We start from the raw sequence: 16,560 nt of genomic DNA on the forward strand, positions 1-16,560 counted from the left end.
ATAATTATCAAATCGCAATACAATTCTTCTTTTTATATTTATATTCGAGTCTTTCGTGTACATCGGTATTTCAACAAAGGGACCTTTTACTATTGAATACCTGACCCTTGATAGGCAATGAGTTTGAAGATTAACGAAATAAGTAATTTTTCAGTTAGTTATTAGTCAATAGCGATTTAAAACAAATTAAAATAATTCGCAAGGGACCTTTATTTTCGCCCGTTTCCAGCGGTCTGCCGGCGCAAAAGATACCCGCCTGAAGTGTGTTAACAGTTAAAGAGGAAAATAATAATAATAAATTAATGATGGGGAAAAGGGAAATTAAAGACATTATTCGAAATATCACTCTTTATTCAAAACTTATGAAATTGTACACTTTACAATAATATCTGCAATAGACTACAGTATGTGTACTTTGGAATCGCAATAAATTGCCTTCCCTCACTTCTCAACAGGTGAAACAAAGTTAAGAAAAAATCTAGTCCGATATTTTCAAAACATCGGACAAAAACATTGGGTCGGGGCCCGAACGTTTTTTGATTTCCATCGGCCACGGAAAACAAAAACACTGTGACCTTGCTCCAATGTTTCATGTTAGCACAGACCCGCCTTTAGCCAAAGTAATTGTGCACAGAATCATCCTGACATTCAAAGTCACTAACAGGAACATTCTAGACATGAATTCGTGGAAAATGAAGAAAAAACACATTTAAAATGGAAATATATTAAAAGTGCAACCCTAAATTTGTGGCTGGGTTTGAAATAAAACATTAAAAGTTCTTATAATTTTGTCCCACGTTGAAGAACTTTTATATAATCTTACATTAATATTTAAAGTTATATGAGAAAGTATCCTATTAGTTTCTAATTCATAACCACTCGAGCGATGGAGATTTCCGGGTGATCGGTTTTTGATTCGGCCATTTGATTTAAAATATTATGCTTACTGCGGTTTAAAGCCAATGAATCCACCTAGATTCCAATTTCCATCCCATATTTTAATTCATAAGTCATAATTTATAAAAATCACCTACCTAAATTTGGGTAGCTATCGCTCAAGTGGATAAGTGGTTAGTTTGAATTATTTGATTATCCACAATATTTTCAGACGTCATCATTGTTGCTAAAAGTATGGTCGATAATATTTTGCAAAAGTAAAATGACATAAAGCTAGGCATATTGCCAATCCTTCCATATTTAAAAAAAAAATCAAGTATAATAATGATAAAATGACAAGTCCAGTGGCAATTAATTCAACTAAAACAAAATTGAGATGTTACATACCACAATATTAATAATGAATTCCAGTCACAAAAGTCTACATAATATGGCGAGATTACCAGGTAACTCTGAAATGATACCTTTATTTCCTCGCCCACGTTTGCCCATGTTGTAGGTATTTTAGAAAAATAACAAAAAACTACATACAAATTACTAGCGTTCATTATTTGTGTTTTGACTTCTTCTTCTTTTTGCTAGCCTTTTTCTTGTGTTTGCGTTTCTTCTTCTTTTTCTTGGGTTCATCAGAGCTAGAGTCAGATTCACTTCCGCTTTCACTGGTCTGGCGCTTGCTTTTCTTCTTCTTCAGCTTTCTCTTCTTGCGGCGGCGCTTCTTGGAGCCGGAGGAACTGGAGCTGCTGGTGCTCTCAGAGGAAGAAGAAGAGCTTGCAGAGTGAGATCTCTTCCTCACATTACTCAAGTCCAAATGGATAGTTTCACTGTTACCTATGTCACCATCTTCCAGGGTCTTGATCAACGGTGCCTTCTTGCTTTCTTGATCTTTTCCATCTGGCTCAGATTCTACAGTTTCATCATAATCAGGTTCAAAGCTCGCTTCATCTAATGTTGATTTTTTTCCATCACCTTCTGCAACCTTGGCCTCGTTTTTAGTCTCAAGTTTAGCGTCTTTGGATTCACTAATGAGGCGAATTTTCTTGGGAGTTCTATCTTTGTTTTCATCACTTTTATCTTTCTTTATTTTTTTTTCTTCTTTTTCTTTTTTGTGTAGCTTCTTCTCTTTTTTCTTAATCTTTTTCTCAGGACTCTCGCTTCGGTTTGCCCGCCTTTCTTTCTTGCGATCTTCTTTGATAGTAAATCTAATGTCTTCATCTCCTTGCCCTCTATGTTTCTCAAAACTGGCAGATTGTGTTTCATACCTATGACTTCTTCCCTCTGTAACAATTCTGTCAGGCCCTGCATTTCGAACATCAACTGGCTCTATCTTGCTAACAAACCTGCGACCCCTTTCTCTGGACGGTTCAACTGTAATCCTCCGATGACCAGGTTCCTTTTCGAATCGTCTCATCTGTGGAGTTCTGGATCTTGACTTGATTCTTTCAACTGTGCTGTGGACTACTCTCTCTTCTCTTCCCCTCCTAGAAGGTTCATCAACTTTCCCTCCAAGTCTTTCTTTGATAGATAGCTTGGGAGGCGGTGTTCTTTCTTGTTTACTTCTTTTACTTTCACTGATTTCCACTGATCTGTGATCTGCGTTACTCGGAACAGTGATTTGTATGTTATTTGCGGACTTTGCATCACTCTCTGAAATCGGTGTAATATCTGCTGAGTACAACTTAGCTCGATCTGTACTGATCTTCTTAATCTCAATAGGTCTTATTGAATTTATTGCCTTGGCAAATATAGCATTTTCTGCTCGTTTCAGGACTTCAGAGGTAACTTTACCGGATTTATCACCTGGGGAAAGTAATTCTCCTTGTTCTCGTCTTTCATTCCCAGAAATCTGATCATCCTCTACTTCCCATTTGGATAGTTCTGGCACAGGGGCAAGCATTTCAGATTTACCTTTATCCTTGGACACATCGATAGTATCGGGTTTCAAATCTAGGTCATTAGCTCTCAATTCCAAGCCATCAAAGGACAATTCTTTTTCATCTTCATTTTCTTCTTCATTATCATCATTATTTACTTCGAGATTTAAATCTTTTCCATATGATTCGATAATGTTTTTGTCTATCCCCTCTGATAATACATCATTATACAGATCGTCAACAACATTCTTGGGTGAACTTTGAGGTTTTTGAACTATAGTTTTAGGGTCAGGAGAAACTGTTTCCCTTTTAGTTCCAGCACTAACTTCAACTTTAAGGATATCTGCTTCTTTAGGTCCTTTACCATCACGAGCATCTTCACCTTTTGGACCATCTACCTTATCTTTCTTTTCTTTTTTCTCTTTCTTCTTTTTCTTTTCTGATTCTTTCTTCTTCTTCTTTTTATCTTTAAGTTTTTTATCTTTATTTTTGTCATCCTCAATCTTTCCTTTGTCGTTATCTTTTTTGGAGTCCCTCCTGTAATCCGTTTCCTTAGAGCGGCCACGAGATTCTCCTCGCCGAGCCTTGGATCTCTCTTCTTTGGGTTCACGCTTGGGTGTGAGAGAGCGGCGTCTTCTGTCTGGGCTGTAATAAGTACCATAATCTCTCTCTTTATCCACATCTCTACTCTTATCGTAATCCCTAGGTCTTTCTTCACGAATCTTTTCATAATTTCTATCTGCATGTTCCCTGGGTCTTTCTGGATCTCTGTGTTCTCTATGTTCCCTGTATCGGTCTCTATTAATGTCTGGTCTGGAATGACCTCTTCCTTGGCGATCATGATGGGAGTAGGGAGCTCTTCCATGACTGTCTCTCGCGTGATGGAATCTCTCTTCCCTTCCATGTGGGAGGCCTTCCCTAGGACCATCTCTCAAATGTGGCAGCCCATCTCTTGATACAGGCGGTCCATCTCTCGGTTTAGGGGGTCCATCTCTTATGTGGGGGGATCCATCCCTCGTGTGCGGCGGTCCATCTCTTGTATGAGATTGGCCATCTCTAGGAATAGATGGATCCCTTAAGCGTAGTGGACTGTCTCTTATGCGGGGTGGTCCTTCCCTTGAATGTGGTGGCCCTTCTCTCGAATGTGGTGGGCCATCTCTCGAGTGTGGTGGATCATCTCTTGAATGTAATGGACCATCCCGAGTATGCAAGACGGCATCTCTTGTGTATGGAACAGCTCTATCTCTAAAGCCTGGTCCATCCCTGTAGTTTTGTTGAGAATCTCTGTAGGGTGGCATCCCATCTCTGGAAGGGCCATCGCGGAATCCTTGAGGACCTTCTCTAAACTTAGGACCATCTCTGAAAAGTGGAGGAGGACCTTCTCTATATTTTCCTGGTGGTCCATCCCTATATCCACCGGGAGGACCTTCTCTAAAACTGTTAGGAGGTGGACCATCTCTAAAGCCGCCGGGAGGTTGTCCTTCCTGGAAACCAGGAGGGTGGTCCCTGAAGCCCCCTGGTGGTCCATCCCGATAACCACCTGGTGGTGGGCCATCCTGAAAGCCTGGTGGAGGATGATCTCTGAAACCAGGTGGACAAGTTTCTTGAAATAGTTGCGTTGGCCCTGGTGGACCGTCTCTTAGTCCAGGTGGGCCATCCCTGAAAACTGGAGGTCCATCTCTAAAGGCTAGTGGTCCGTCTCTTACTCCGGGAGGGCCATCTCTCATACTGAGCCCATCCCTGATGCCAGGTGGTCCGTCCCTCATTCCTGGTGGTTCATCTCTGATACCCGGTGGTCCACCTCGCATACCAGGTGGTCCGTCTCTCATTCCAGGTGGTCCGTCTCTCATTCCAGGGGGTCCGTCTCTCATACCTGGTGGTCCGTCTCTCATTCCAGGTGGACAGTCTCTCATACCCGGTGGACCGTCTCTCATCCCGGGTGGGCCTTCTCTGAAAGGCGGCCTGGAGTCCCTGTAAGGACCATCCCTGAAAGGCGGAAGAGCCCTGTCACGTTCCCTTTCCCTCTCGCTGACACCGGGAGGGGCGATATCATCCTTGCGGTCGATTGGAGAGTGTTCAAAGCCCGGCGGAGGAGGCTGCGTTCCTGGAGGGACATCTTCAAAGGAAGGAACATATCGCATCCTTGGCATATCTGGACCGGACATGGGAACTGGCAGAAGGACGGGGTTAGGTCCATTGAGCCTCTGATACCTGCACACACAGAAATACAACTTGCTTAGTCAACATGTATATCTAACCAATCATTTTAAAAGAATGGATTATGAATTGATGAATTATGATATCCCTCTGGAACTGAAACCATCCAACAGAATATCAGGTTTTCTGAATAAATTCATTCGTCATTTGCAAAATAACACAATACATTTGTCATTTACCAAGACAACATTTTTTCGAGAGATATATTTCATTACTATTGAGCATGTTGGTTGGGGATCACATTCATTCGAATCTGAAGAATAATGTCAATAAATAAATAAAAAATGTAATGTAATTTATAACAGGTTCGCTGCCACAAAATTTTGAGAATGTAAACAAACTAAACGGTCCCAATTAGCCCGGTGGCAGCAAATGAGTTAAAATACCCTTGATGATTTAGTTAAATTCGTATCTTTGATATTGTTGATATGATTTGTTCACTACACAGTGCTAAACAAGATGTTATGACTCTTTGAATTTTTTTTACCTTGTTTATATTTTTTAATTTTTTTTAATGAGGTCATTTATTAATTTAACTTTTCTTTGTAGATTTATCAGTGTTTAGCAGGCATGTACATATATAGTATATAGCAGTGTATCAGGCTGACACCACAAACCACGGGCACCAGCCCATATGCATTTTAACAAAATTGAACTTGTCGACTGTGTGTAAGTGTGAAAAATTCACCTGGCTTTGTAAGATAATAAAGTTTAACACAAATTTATTTCATGTGATGGGGATGGATAATTATGGATGTGTTAAATGGGAAAGGTTCATCTTTGTTTCTTGACTTGCAATGATTTCCCTCACTATAGTGATGAAGAGCTGATCTTTCTTATTAGCTTAGAAAGGAATTTGTTCCAAATTATCGTCTGCTAACACAAAATTATCGTGTGCTAACACCAAATTATCGTGTGCTAACACCAAATTATCGTGTGCTAACACCAAATTATCGTGTGCTAACACCAAATTATCGTGTGCTAACACCAAATTATTGTGTGCTAACACCAAATTATCGTGTGCTAACACCAAATTATCGTGTGCTAACACCAAATTATTGTGTGCTAACACCAAATTATTGTGTGCTAACACCAAATTATCGTGTGCTAACACCAAATTATCGTGTGCTAACACCAAATTATTGTGTGCTAACACCAAATTATCGTGTGCTAACACCAAATTATCGTGTGCTAACACCAAATTATTGTGTGCTAACACCAAATTATTGTGTGCTAACACCAAATTATCGTGTGCTAACACCAAATTATCGTGTGCTAACACCAAATTATCGTGTGCTAACACCAAATTATCGTGTGCTAACACCAAATTATCGTGTGCTAACACCAAATTATTGTGTGCTAACACCAAATTATTGTGTGCTAACACCAAATTATCGTGTGCTAACACCAAATTATCGTGTGCTAACACCAAATTATCGTGTGCTAACACCAAATTATCGTGTGCTAACACCAAATTATCGTGTGCTAACACCAAATTATCGTGTGCTAACACCAAATTATCGTGTGCTAACACCAAATTATCGTGTGCTAACACCAAATTATTGTGTGCTAACACCAAATTATCGTGTGCTAACACCAAATTATCGTGTGCTAACACCAAATACTTTTGAAATAAAAGCACCATTTGTTGTGTGGCTGAAACTTTGTTTTAAAGTTAGAAGTTTCTTTAAGACAGATTTTCAACAGGTAAATCAAGGAAAGCTCACGGCGTTGTCGGAGACTCTTCAAACCTCTTTCAACAAACTCTACATAAAATGGCAGACCTCGTTCATGAGCATACCTTAACTTGCCGCTTTACCACTAAATAATATTTTGTGATCCTTTCAAATACACGTCAACATGTCCTTGTGAAAATCTCAGGCCTTGAGATCTGAATCTTGAGTCTTCTTAATGTGCCGGAGATCCAAGTCTTGATACGGTGGTTCTGTGGTGAGCTGGCAGCCATTGGAAAATATTGTAAGTGACTTAAGTGGAATCAATATTATACCAGATTGAATCATCATACAGAAAAAACCATTCAAACATACAAACTTCTTCTTTCTGATCAAATTAATATAACAAGCTGCTATTTTGTCGTATATTAAAAAAAAATAATACTATTAACACACTTCATGTGGGAAAAGACAACGTCTCGAATAGAAAAAAAAGTTTTTTTAACCCTCCTGCTCCGTAGGAGGACTATACACTTCCCCCAAAATAGTGTTGTGCAATATCTTAATTTTTTTTTTTTTTACATCGCTCTATAATTTAAGAAATCCTAGAAAAGGTATTCCTTAACTATTTTTTAAGATATCACATAATATCTATCAAATTTCGATGCAATAACGATGCTTTCACCCCTGATCACCATTACTTTATTAAAAAATTGTTCCCAACAAACATGCCGTGAGTGCAGTGGAAAAGATGCATTTTTACTGGAAAGGGCTATAATAATAAGTTTTAGAGTTATGCTCAATTTCATAGTCCTTTGCATTACTTGAATGTTACTGGAAAGGGTAAAAGGAATATTAAGAGATACGATCGCTCCGCGATGTACGGGGGACCCTGGTGACCCCCCTTCGGGTAGTGTGTGAAGTTTACCTTCAGGTAGGTAAAGTTCAAACTGCTAGATCTTTAAATATAAAGCATTATATTTTAATGACATATTATAGTAGGTACTCACCATACTCCAGCTACATAAATGTTATATTAAATAAAAGCGTAATTTGTAATACGACTTCATAAACTGAAGTCAGTGCTGGGCATAGACATATGAATATTAGTAGACCTGCCCTAAGTGATTAAAAGCGTATTATTCCCCACTCCACATACTGGTTCCATTGGAGCCGGCTGGGCTCGCGTATGGCTTCCCGTGAATCTTGAGAATGTGACGTCATCATTCTTGTTCGAACTAGCGTCGAGCTATGGTCGAGGCATTTTATGAAATAACACGGCAAAATAGTGGCTTGTGCTATGAAAACTTGTAAAAATAGATGTGAAAAAGAGAATAAACCCAATTGTCGTATTACATTCCATATGTAAGCATCATTTTAAGCTTATTCACATCGTATAATATGAATCAGTTGTAGAAACATATACTATCACATCGAGATACATCTGGATGCAAAATACAAAGCCGTTTGCATAAGAATCAGGGATGTGCCTTCGCCTTTTGCGCTTTAGGTACCACGTGTTAGGTACGCGCTTGTTTCGTATGTACGGTACTGCTGGAACGAGAAGGAGTGCATATCACGTAATGCGCTAGGTTATACCGAGTGGCGATGTGTGATAGAAAATCATGTTTTTTGTTTTTAATTGAAAAAGAGTCATCGGAAGGCAAAATGATGTCCAAATTTTTACTCCAAATACTCTTAGGAATCGCTGGTATAAACTGTGTGTATATAATTTCATTTGTTTTTTTAGTTGTTTTACTTTTCTTTTATCTTCTTAAAATTGAAATGTTATATATTTTCTTAAAGATTTCAATATTTTATTATTAATAGTAACAGAGCGGTTGTGACAACCCTCCAACATTGGTCGAATGTAGCGATTCTCAAGTGTGCGTATCGTTGTTACTGGGAAGTAAATTATGAACACTTATAAAAGTGTCTTAACTAAATACGTAAACAAAATATTCGACTCTGAAAATAGAAGAATTTTTTTTTTGCCGAATTTGGACTTCGCAAATTTGTTCATAACGTGGCGAGTAATTTGCGCTCCCATGTAAAAATGTCTATTCATTCAAAAGCAGATTTTACTTTTAAGAACTAAATGGTGATATTATAATGTGAGATGCCTATATACTGTCAGATTGATTTATTGACGAATCACAGTCAGCTTTACCCCCTTCGTTCTTCAACAGTTGATTTTACCCCTCACCTTTAATTTCTAGTCTATATATTCATATGTCTGTGGTGCTGGGTCAATATACTGTAACGTTTTTATATATTTTATTAAATTACAACTTACTATCGTTGTTATTTGGCCCATATCTTTACAAAAATAAATTAATAATTTCCACATTTTGGTGCCGTAGGTGTAATGATGATTTATTACCCATTTTATGAGTTTAATTTTGTGTCCTTATGATAAAATATCCTTGCACATGAAAGATACGAGGATAAGGAAGGTTTGTATCACATTTTTTTATGTATATACACGGTGTCCGGAAACTCGTAGTACAAGCGGGAAACTGGAGAATCTACACCACATGGGGAACCCAAATAAACATGAAGTCTTTTGATTTGAGCTTTTTCACAAAAAAAAAAAAAAAAACAAAAAAAAATATTTTTCGGCTATTTTAGGGTTAAAGTTTTTTCTGGTGTTTAGGGTTGAACAACAGATGTTTTAACCCTGCAGAGCAGAAATATTTTATGATTACACCGGATTAAATGAAGGGTGATTTCAAAATAATGCTTCAAATCCGAGTTTCTTCATTTGTTTTACTTTCAAATAGTTTTAATTAGTTGGGTACTTTGATCTTCAGTAATAATTTATAAGAATTTGATTAAAAAAAAAAAATAAAAAATCAACTTCTAACTCGATTTACTCGATAACGAAAGTTCAAATCAAAAAAAAATATACCACAAAATCGACTCCAAATGTGATGTAGATTCACCAGTTTCCCGCTTGTACTACGAGTTTCCGGACACCCTGTATAGTTTATTTCTAGAGACCTTTCGAAGATATTGATATATAATATTCATTTAAAGGTATTTGATAACTATCTTAAGTGCCAAAAGTACCCATTGAATACAAAAAAAATTGTATCGATTGAGCACCGGAGTACTCAATACAATTTGTAATCTGAAAACAATACTTTAAGTTCGCGGGATTTTTACCATCTGCACACTACACAGGTATTAATGTCGTGGAAAATCGGCATTTCAAAGATTAATAATAAAACTACCTTTCCCGCAAAAAGTGTGTTAATAATGGCGAAAACAATATAATTTTCTGAAAAATAGTAAATTTGTGATGGAGCATTAATGAACGAAACACTGAAACTATATACATCTGTACTCAAAGATAAAGTTTTAATTCACATAATTTTTACTTGGAAACTAAATCTGGACATTCCATTGAGTGCGTCTTCATTCTGTAGAAGTCAATGACTTGCATACCCACACCACCACACCATATTACGTGCCACACCACAAGCTACAGATACGCCTCCTCAGTATTTCAGCGGGAAAAACTTCAGACAATTAGAATTAATATAATTAGTAATTTACAAAACAAATCGATACGCCAGTGGGTTAAGGAGTACAAACTGAAAAATAGTATTCTCATTACATATTCATGCACACCATTCATACAACTAACAACTAACTCAAAAATCATTTTCTACGCAAAATGATGTTTTTCTCGCATTAATTAAAAACTCATTCATTTATTGAAAATAAGTCAAGATTCCTTCTGTTACAACATGACACAGTAGTTACAGTTAAAAGGTTGAAGAACAAGGTCATAAAAAATCCATAGTATTTTCAGTGAAACGTAACTTTATTTTTTTTCCTGACTTATAAGACAAAATTAAAAAAATTCATTTTGCAAAATAAAATTAAATGGATTCACTGTTTATTGATGACTTAGAAATGTTTTTCCGATAGTGTTCAGTTTTAATCCACTATTGACTGCTCTCCAAAATATGTTATTCCGTTTTGCGTAAATAATTAAATCTTCATAAAGCGCACCTCCAAATCAGCATTCAATTTCCTTTTGTTGATTTTCAATTCCGATTAGGTCTTGATTTGTGAATTTTTGAAGTAACAGAGTTTGTTTCTAAAATAATTATGTAAATAGATAATAGTATGCATCATAGGACAGATTTTTGAAAGTATATTTTACCACAAAAAATTTAACCACATATTTGAAGTTATTAATTGATTGTTCATTATTTTTTACACAATCCATAAAAATCAACATAAAAACAGCTATATATATAAACTTATATTAAATAAATAAATAAATAAAAAATTAACATTTAGGCACATGTTTGAGCTTGAACAGCAATAAAATCTATGAATAGAATAATACATAATTAATTGTAAATGCATTGACCATTTTGCTTTGAAAGCTATCTGAAATAATATGAGGTAAATAAAAATTATGTACTGGATGATAATATTTTAATATTGAAATATAATGCATATTATTTCACAATTTTAGGTAGTATAAATTAGAGAACATATTTTTTTATACATTTTTTAATTGAATGTTTTCCACACTATGATTTCCCGTGTGCTAAGGAGTACATTTTACAATAAAATAAATAATTTTCACCTGCCCAGATATAAAGTCAATGATAATAGACACTCAGAATCTTTGAGGTGATTTCACAAAAACGGTGACCGGAACTCATCAAAATGACAATTAAACACACCTGTAAAAAGTGTTATAAAGTTATGAAAAGTGATGAAACAAAAACTAAGTTAAATAAGTTACATACGTAGCTGTATAATAGTGATTAATTGTCATTGTGAGGAGTTATCATGGAACCCACAAAAACGGCACTACACAAATTATTATTATAGAGACATCTCAACAAGGAAGTAAATAATATATATTTAAAGAGTTATCATTATAGTAAAATTTTTTCAAATATCGAAAAATTTAACCCATTGGTCCCAAACCACAGCTACGAGACGAGTGTGGGTCTCAAGTATGTAACGACAAACAAAAACAGTCATACTGGTGACATCTGAGAGAAAATTTAATAAACGCCAAATCGCTCTGAAGAAAATCAAGTTCTCATTTCATAGTATTGGCATTCAAATTTTTGTAATGCTTTTTCCCTTATAAATTCCCAAGTTAATATGATCAATGTTTTGCAAGCGTCCGGTGACCATTGAATTTCTTAAAATTAGCACCGGGTATGCAAGACATGCAAGTAGCCCTTCACATCCCTAAGTGCTTTGAGGACTACCATACCTAATTATTTTTTTTAATTGTAATTATATTATATACATATGAAAAAAATATTATAACTGTATAAATAATATATAACCAATAAGTCTTTAAAATAAAAATAAAATTGATATAAAAATTAAATGAGTTAATTCTTATGTTCACATTTACAGATTTGAGTAGAAATATTTTTTTACATTCCTTGACACAAATTAATTTATTGAAGCTGGTTAAAAAGTTACATCAAAGGTATGATACAATGCAGATTTCCAATTTTTTGTACAAAATTAGCTATGGGGTGAGGGCCAATTTAAATAGTTTAGGGTCAATGAATCAAAAATTTTAGGGTCAATGAATCAAAATAAAATTTATATAATAAAGGATTTTTTTAATTATTAACTTTGTGGTGATTTTTGAAAGATTTTAAATTGAAAACCTAATTAATTTGCATTTATGACTTATTGTTGTATAAATCAGAAAAATAAATAAATCAGTCTTTACAAACGTCTACTAGTTTCGACACTACCCATGTCATCATCGAGGCCAGACAGCATGAAAAAATTATAAATCTAAAATATGTTTCAACAGTTTTTTCACAAAATAAAATATTATGTACATCGAATTGAATTCATTTTTTAATATTCATTTCTCATAATATATATTCTAGATGTATATATACTGCATGCCTAGATGATGACACGCGTAGGGTCATAACTCAAAACTAGTAGACATGTGTAAGGAATAATTTGTTTTTCATCAAATAAAAATCACCCAAAAGTTGATTTACCTACACAGAGTAACTATTATTAGTAGACATCGGATTATTTGCATTTGTATATGCATAATGTATGTGTGAACCTTTTTGATTGTCAGTAGTGTATATTGTATAGTTTTCGCAAAGAATGAAAGACTGATGTAAGCATAATCATTGAGATTAAAAAAGGGTAGCATAGATGGTTTGGGCATGGAGAGCGAATGAACAAAGAAAGTAGTGTAAGGATAATACATGAACTCGAATGTGAATGGTAGAAGTTGGGGACGCCCGAGGAAGACAAGACACGATTAAGTCAACCAAACACTTGAATCAGGCCATCTATGTATGTATGTATAGGGTATGTATGAAACAATGTATGAAGCAAGGAGTGTGCGATAAGACAAATGTATGAAGTAAGGAGTGTGCGATAAAACAAATTTATTTGGCGGTCCATCCTCTTTGCCTACCCCATGTTAGTAAGTGCATATTTGAGCCTTTTTGTCATTGATTTTATTCTTCCAAATATCAGCTGTTCAAAACTAGAAATTTGGTCTATATTTTTGTCTCTTCTGAGGAAAACGGGCTGTTTGTAATTCAGAAATTCCTTCTGGCTGTGTGTGAAAATTTCACAGCTCCAAAGGACAAATTCCTTTTTTACTGTGTAAATTAGGCGTATATTCGTTAGTGTATATTTTGGCTTTGTTAGTGCATATTTTGGCAACGATAAGAGCGTATTTCGCATATTGATAGTGCATATAATCCAATGTCTACTAAATAGTTTTCCAAAAAAAAAACATTACAATGCGACAAAATGAAAACTGCTAGCAAACATCTATATTTAAGAAAATATATAACGATTGATACAATAACTGAAAAAATATATCTAATGGTTTATAACTTTCAATCTGACATTACAGTAGAACCCCGTTAATTCGAACCCCGATAATTCGAAAAAACGCGTAATTCAAAACTTTCGCCAAAAAAATATCCACAGAAAGTTTTTTTATTACAAAATGGTTTTTTAATTCGAAATTCGTTAATTCGTAATTAGAAATTTATTTTTGTCCGCACACGAAAATTTGTTTGTGTAATTCGAAAAACTTCGATTTTTGTGAAAATAAATCATAAAATTTCGTAAATCTGAATCTAAAAGACAGCCATGACGGTAAAATGCCGATAAGTGTATTTTTACGTGGTTATATATCGCCCTAATTAGTATTATTATTTTGTAAATCGGAATCGATTTACACTGGAGTGTCGTAGTTTTTCCAATTTATTTCGAATATCCGAGTTTAAAGGGCCGAGAAAATTCGTTTGACGCGGAAATATGTGGTAGTTTTATGAATTTACACCAAATATCTGAATTCAAAGGGTCGGCTGCGACGGAATTCGAACACCAAGTTTCTATTTGCGGAAATACGACATACTTTTACGAATATATTTCAAATATCTGAATTTAAAAGGCCGGCCGCGACGAAAACCTGCCGAGAAAATTTTTACGCCGAAATATATCGTATTTTTACGAATTTATTATTAATATCTGAATTTAAAGGGTCGGCCGCGACGGAAATCGGCCGCGAAATTTCGATTTACGCATAAATATATCGCATTTTTACGAATTTATTTAAAATATCTGAATTTCAAAGGACCGGCGCGACGGAAATCGGCTCCGAAATTTCAATTTACATGGAAATATATCGTATTTTTACTAAATTTACTTAAATTATCTGAATTTAAAGGGTCGGCTATGACCGAAATCGGCCGCGAAATTTCGGTTTACGCATAAATATATCGTATTTTTCGAATATCCGAGTTTAAAGGGCCGGCCGCGACGTTAATCGGCTGCGAAAATTTGATTTACGCCGAAATGTGTGGTATTTTTATGAATTTGCTTAGAATAACTGAACTTGAAGGGCCGATCGCGGCGAAAATCGACTGCGAAAATTCGATTTAAACGGGAATAATTCGTATTGATACGAATTTACTCCAAAGATACCACCCGAATTTGAAGGGGAGGCCGAGGAACTCGATTTTCGCCGTCTTTTTTTTTTTTTTTTTCATAAAATTTCGAATTACGTGGGAATTCGTTAATTCGAAATTTGATTTTTGATGTCCGCTGGATTTCGAATTAACGAGGTTCTACTGTATTATCATTATGTAGCTTCACAAAATAAATTAAAACCAGATTTCGTTAACAAAAGAAAAAGATCGTATAAATACAATTCTTATTAATTACTGTATATAGCAACAGCGTGATGCTTAACTGCATTGAAATGGACCGAGACTCAGTGCTTAACAGGGACAATCAAAATGTTAAAAATATCAAATAGGCACTGATCGCCGATTTTATGATTCTCAAATGAGTTCATAAGACCTGGTTTAGAGTCGGTGAAACAAAAAATATAACAAGTAATATTTATTTCAGAAAAATGTTAAAAAAAAAACTCATAAACCCTTTGAACCCATTTTGTTTAGAATAACTCTATAACTCTACTTCTAAAACCACCTACAACTAGTACACCCTTGGTTCTGACATCACGTTAATTCTACATTCTTTTTTAAAACGGCGAGTACTCACTATTATATATTTATATTATTGTGATTGGGATGGGAAGTAATCAATTGGTGGTATAATTTTAACAATAATCAAAATAGAGTAATTATTTCAAATAGATGAAAGTACAACAATGAAATATTAATTATTACAGCTGTAAAAAAATCAAATTCATGAACTTTAATAGTAAAATAAAAGACGAGAATTAATTTGAAATGTTTATTTTAACAAAAATATCACAATTTTTATCACAGAATCGATAGGTACAAATTTGTTAGATTAATTATTAAAAAAACGCACAGTGGCAACCCAAACACTCCTCCATAAAATAAATGTTTTTTAAATAATTGTGGTTATGTTAAATAGAAATTGTAATTTAGAATGAAAGAAGAGATTACAATATACCTACGTTTGTAATATACATGGTGTATCGGAAAGTAGTGGTACAGGCGGGAAACTGGTGAATCAACTTCACATTTTTCGATTTGAGATTTCATTTTCGAGTAAATTGAGTCCCAAGTTGGATATTTTAAGTCAAACCATTGCTTGCTATCGGCTGTTTATTGTGTTTTAAAACGGGTGGAAGTGTAGATCCAGCTCCAATAAGTTCTTAACCCTAAAGTTTCCGAAAAAATTATGTTTTTCGGTTCTCTGCGTGACGTAGATTCCCCAGTTTCCCGCTTGTACCACTAGTTTCTGGACACTGTGTATAAAACATGCATAAATAAATTGAATGAAGTTTTATGATACGGATATGTAGGATTCATAATATGAACATAATTTAAAAAAAAGTCCTACAGCATTTTAGTGCCTCTGGGGAAAAATTATAGTAAATTATGGAAAATATATTTTTAAATCGAGAAAAATATTGTTATTATTATTAAATATAATTAATAATAAACATATAAATTTAATTATTAATAATAATATTAATTATTATAAATAATATTAATTATTAAAATTATTAATATAAAATGGGTTGTTATTATCATAAAATTTCTGATATATTACTAAGCATAAAAATCTCTGATTTATTACCCTAGTAATTCACAATGCAACTCTGATAAATTCAGATTTTTCTCGGTCTGCATTTCAATCTAAAAGTAAACACTTTTTTGGAAATGCATGTTTCAACCCTGTTAAATATTTGAGAAATCTCTATTAACCCTTATGAGACGGGTTGAATTTTGTAAATATATCAGAGCCAAATTTAATATTGAAAATTAGATTTGAAATAATAGAAACGACTATACAAAATCTCCTTTTTTACTTTGGAATTTTCATGGACAGTAACGAAATGCATTAAAAACTTCTAAAACCTAGGTCAACAGCACACTGCAGTGCAACTCAAGGTAGCG

General features: G+C 34.7%; 1 protein-coding gene across 4 annotated transcripts in view; it reads right to left on the reverse strand.

Moving 5' to 3' along the window:
* Positions 1 to 348: 348 nt before the first annotated feature.
* snama (something that sticks like glue) overlaps positions 349 to 16,560 on the reverse strand; it is a 46,877-nt gene continuing 30,665 nt past the window's right edge. For all 4 annotated transcript variants that reach the window (XM_089638160.1, XM_089638158.1, XM_089638157.1 and 1 more), the window contains one exon: positions 349 to 4,979. In XM_089638160.1, the coding sequence (XP_089494286.1) occupies positions 1,445 to 4,979 (3,535 nt within the window). In that variant the 3' untranslated portion in view covers positions 349 to 1,444. The remainder of the gene's footprint in view (positions 4,980 to 16,560) is intronic.

The sequence above is a fragment of the Hesperophylax consimilis genome, chromosome 12, assembly GCF_061612785.1.
Source record: "Hesperophylax consimilis isolate HC1 chromosome 12, BYU_Hcon_1.0, whole genome shotgun sequence".
Taxonomy (NCBI): Eukaryota; Metazoa; Arthropoda; class Insecta; order Trichoptera; family Limnephilidae; genus Hesperophylax; species Hesperophylax consimilis.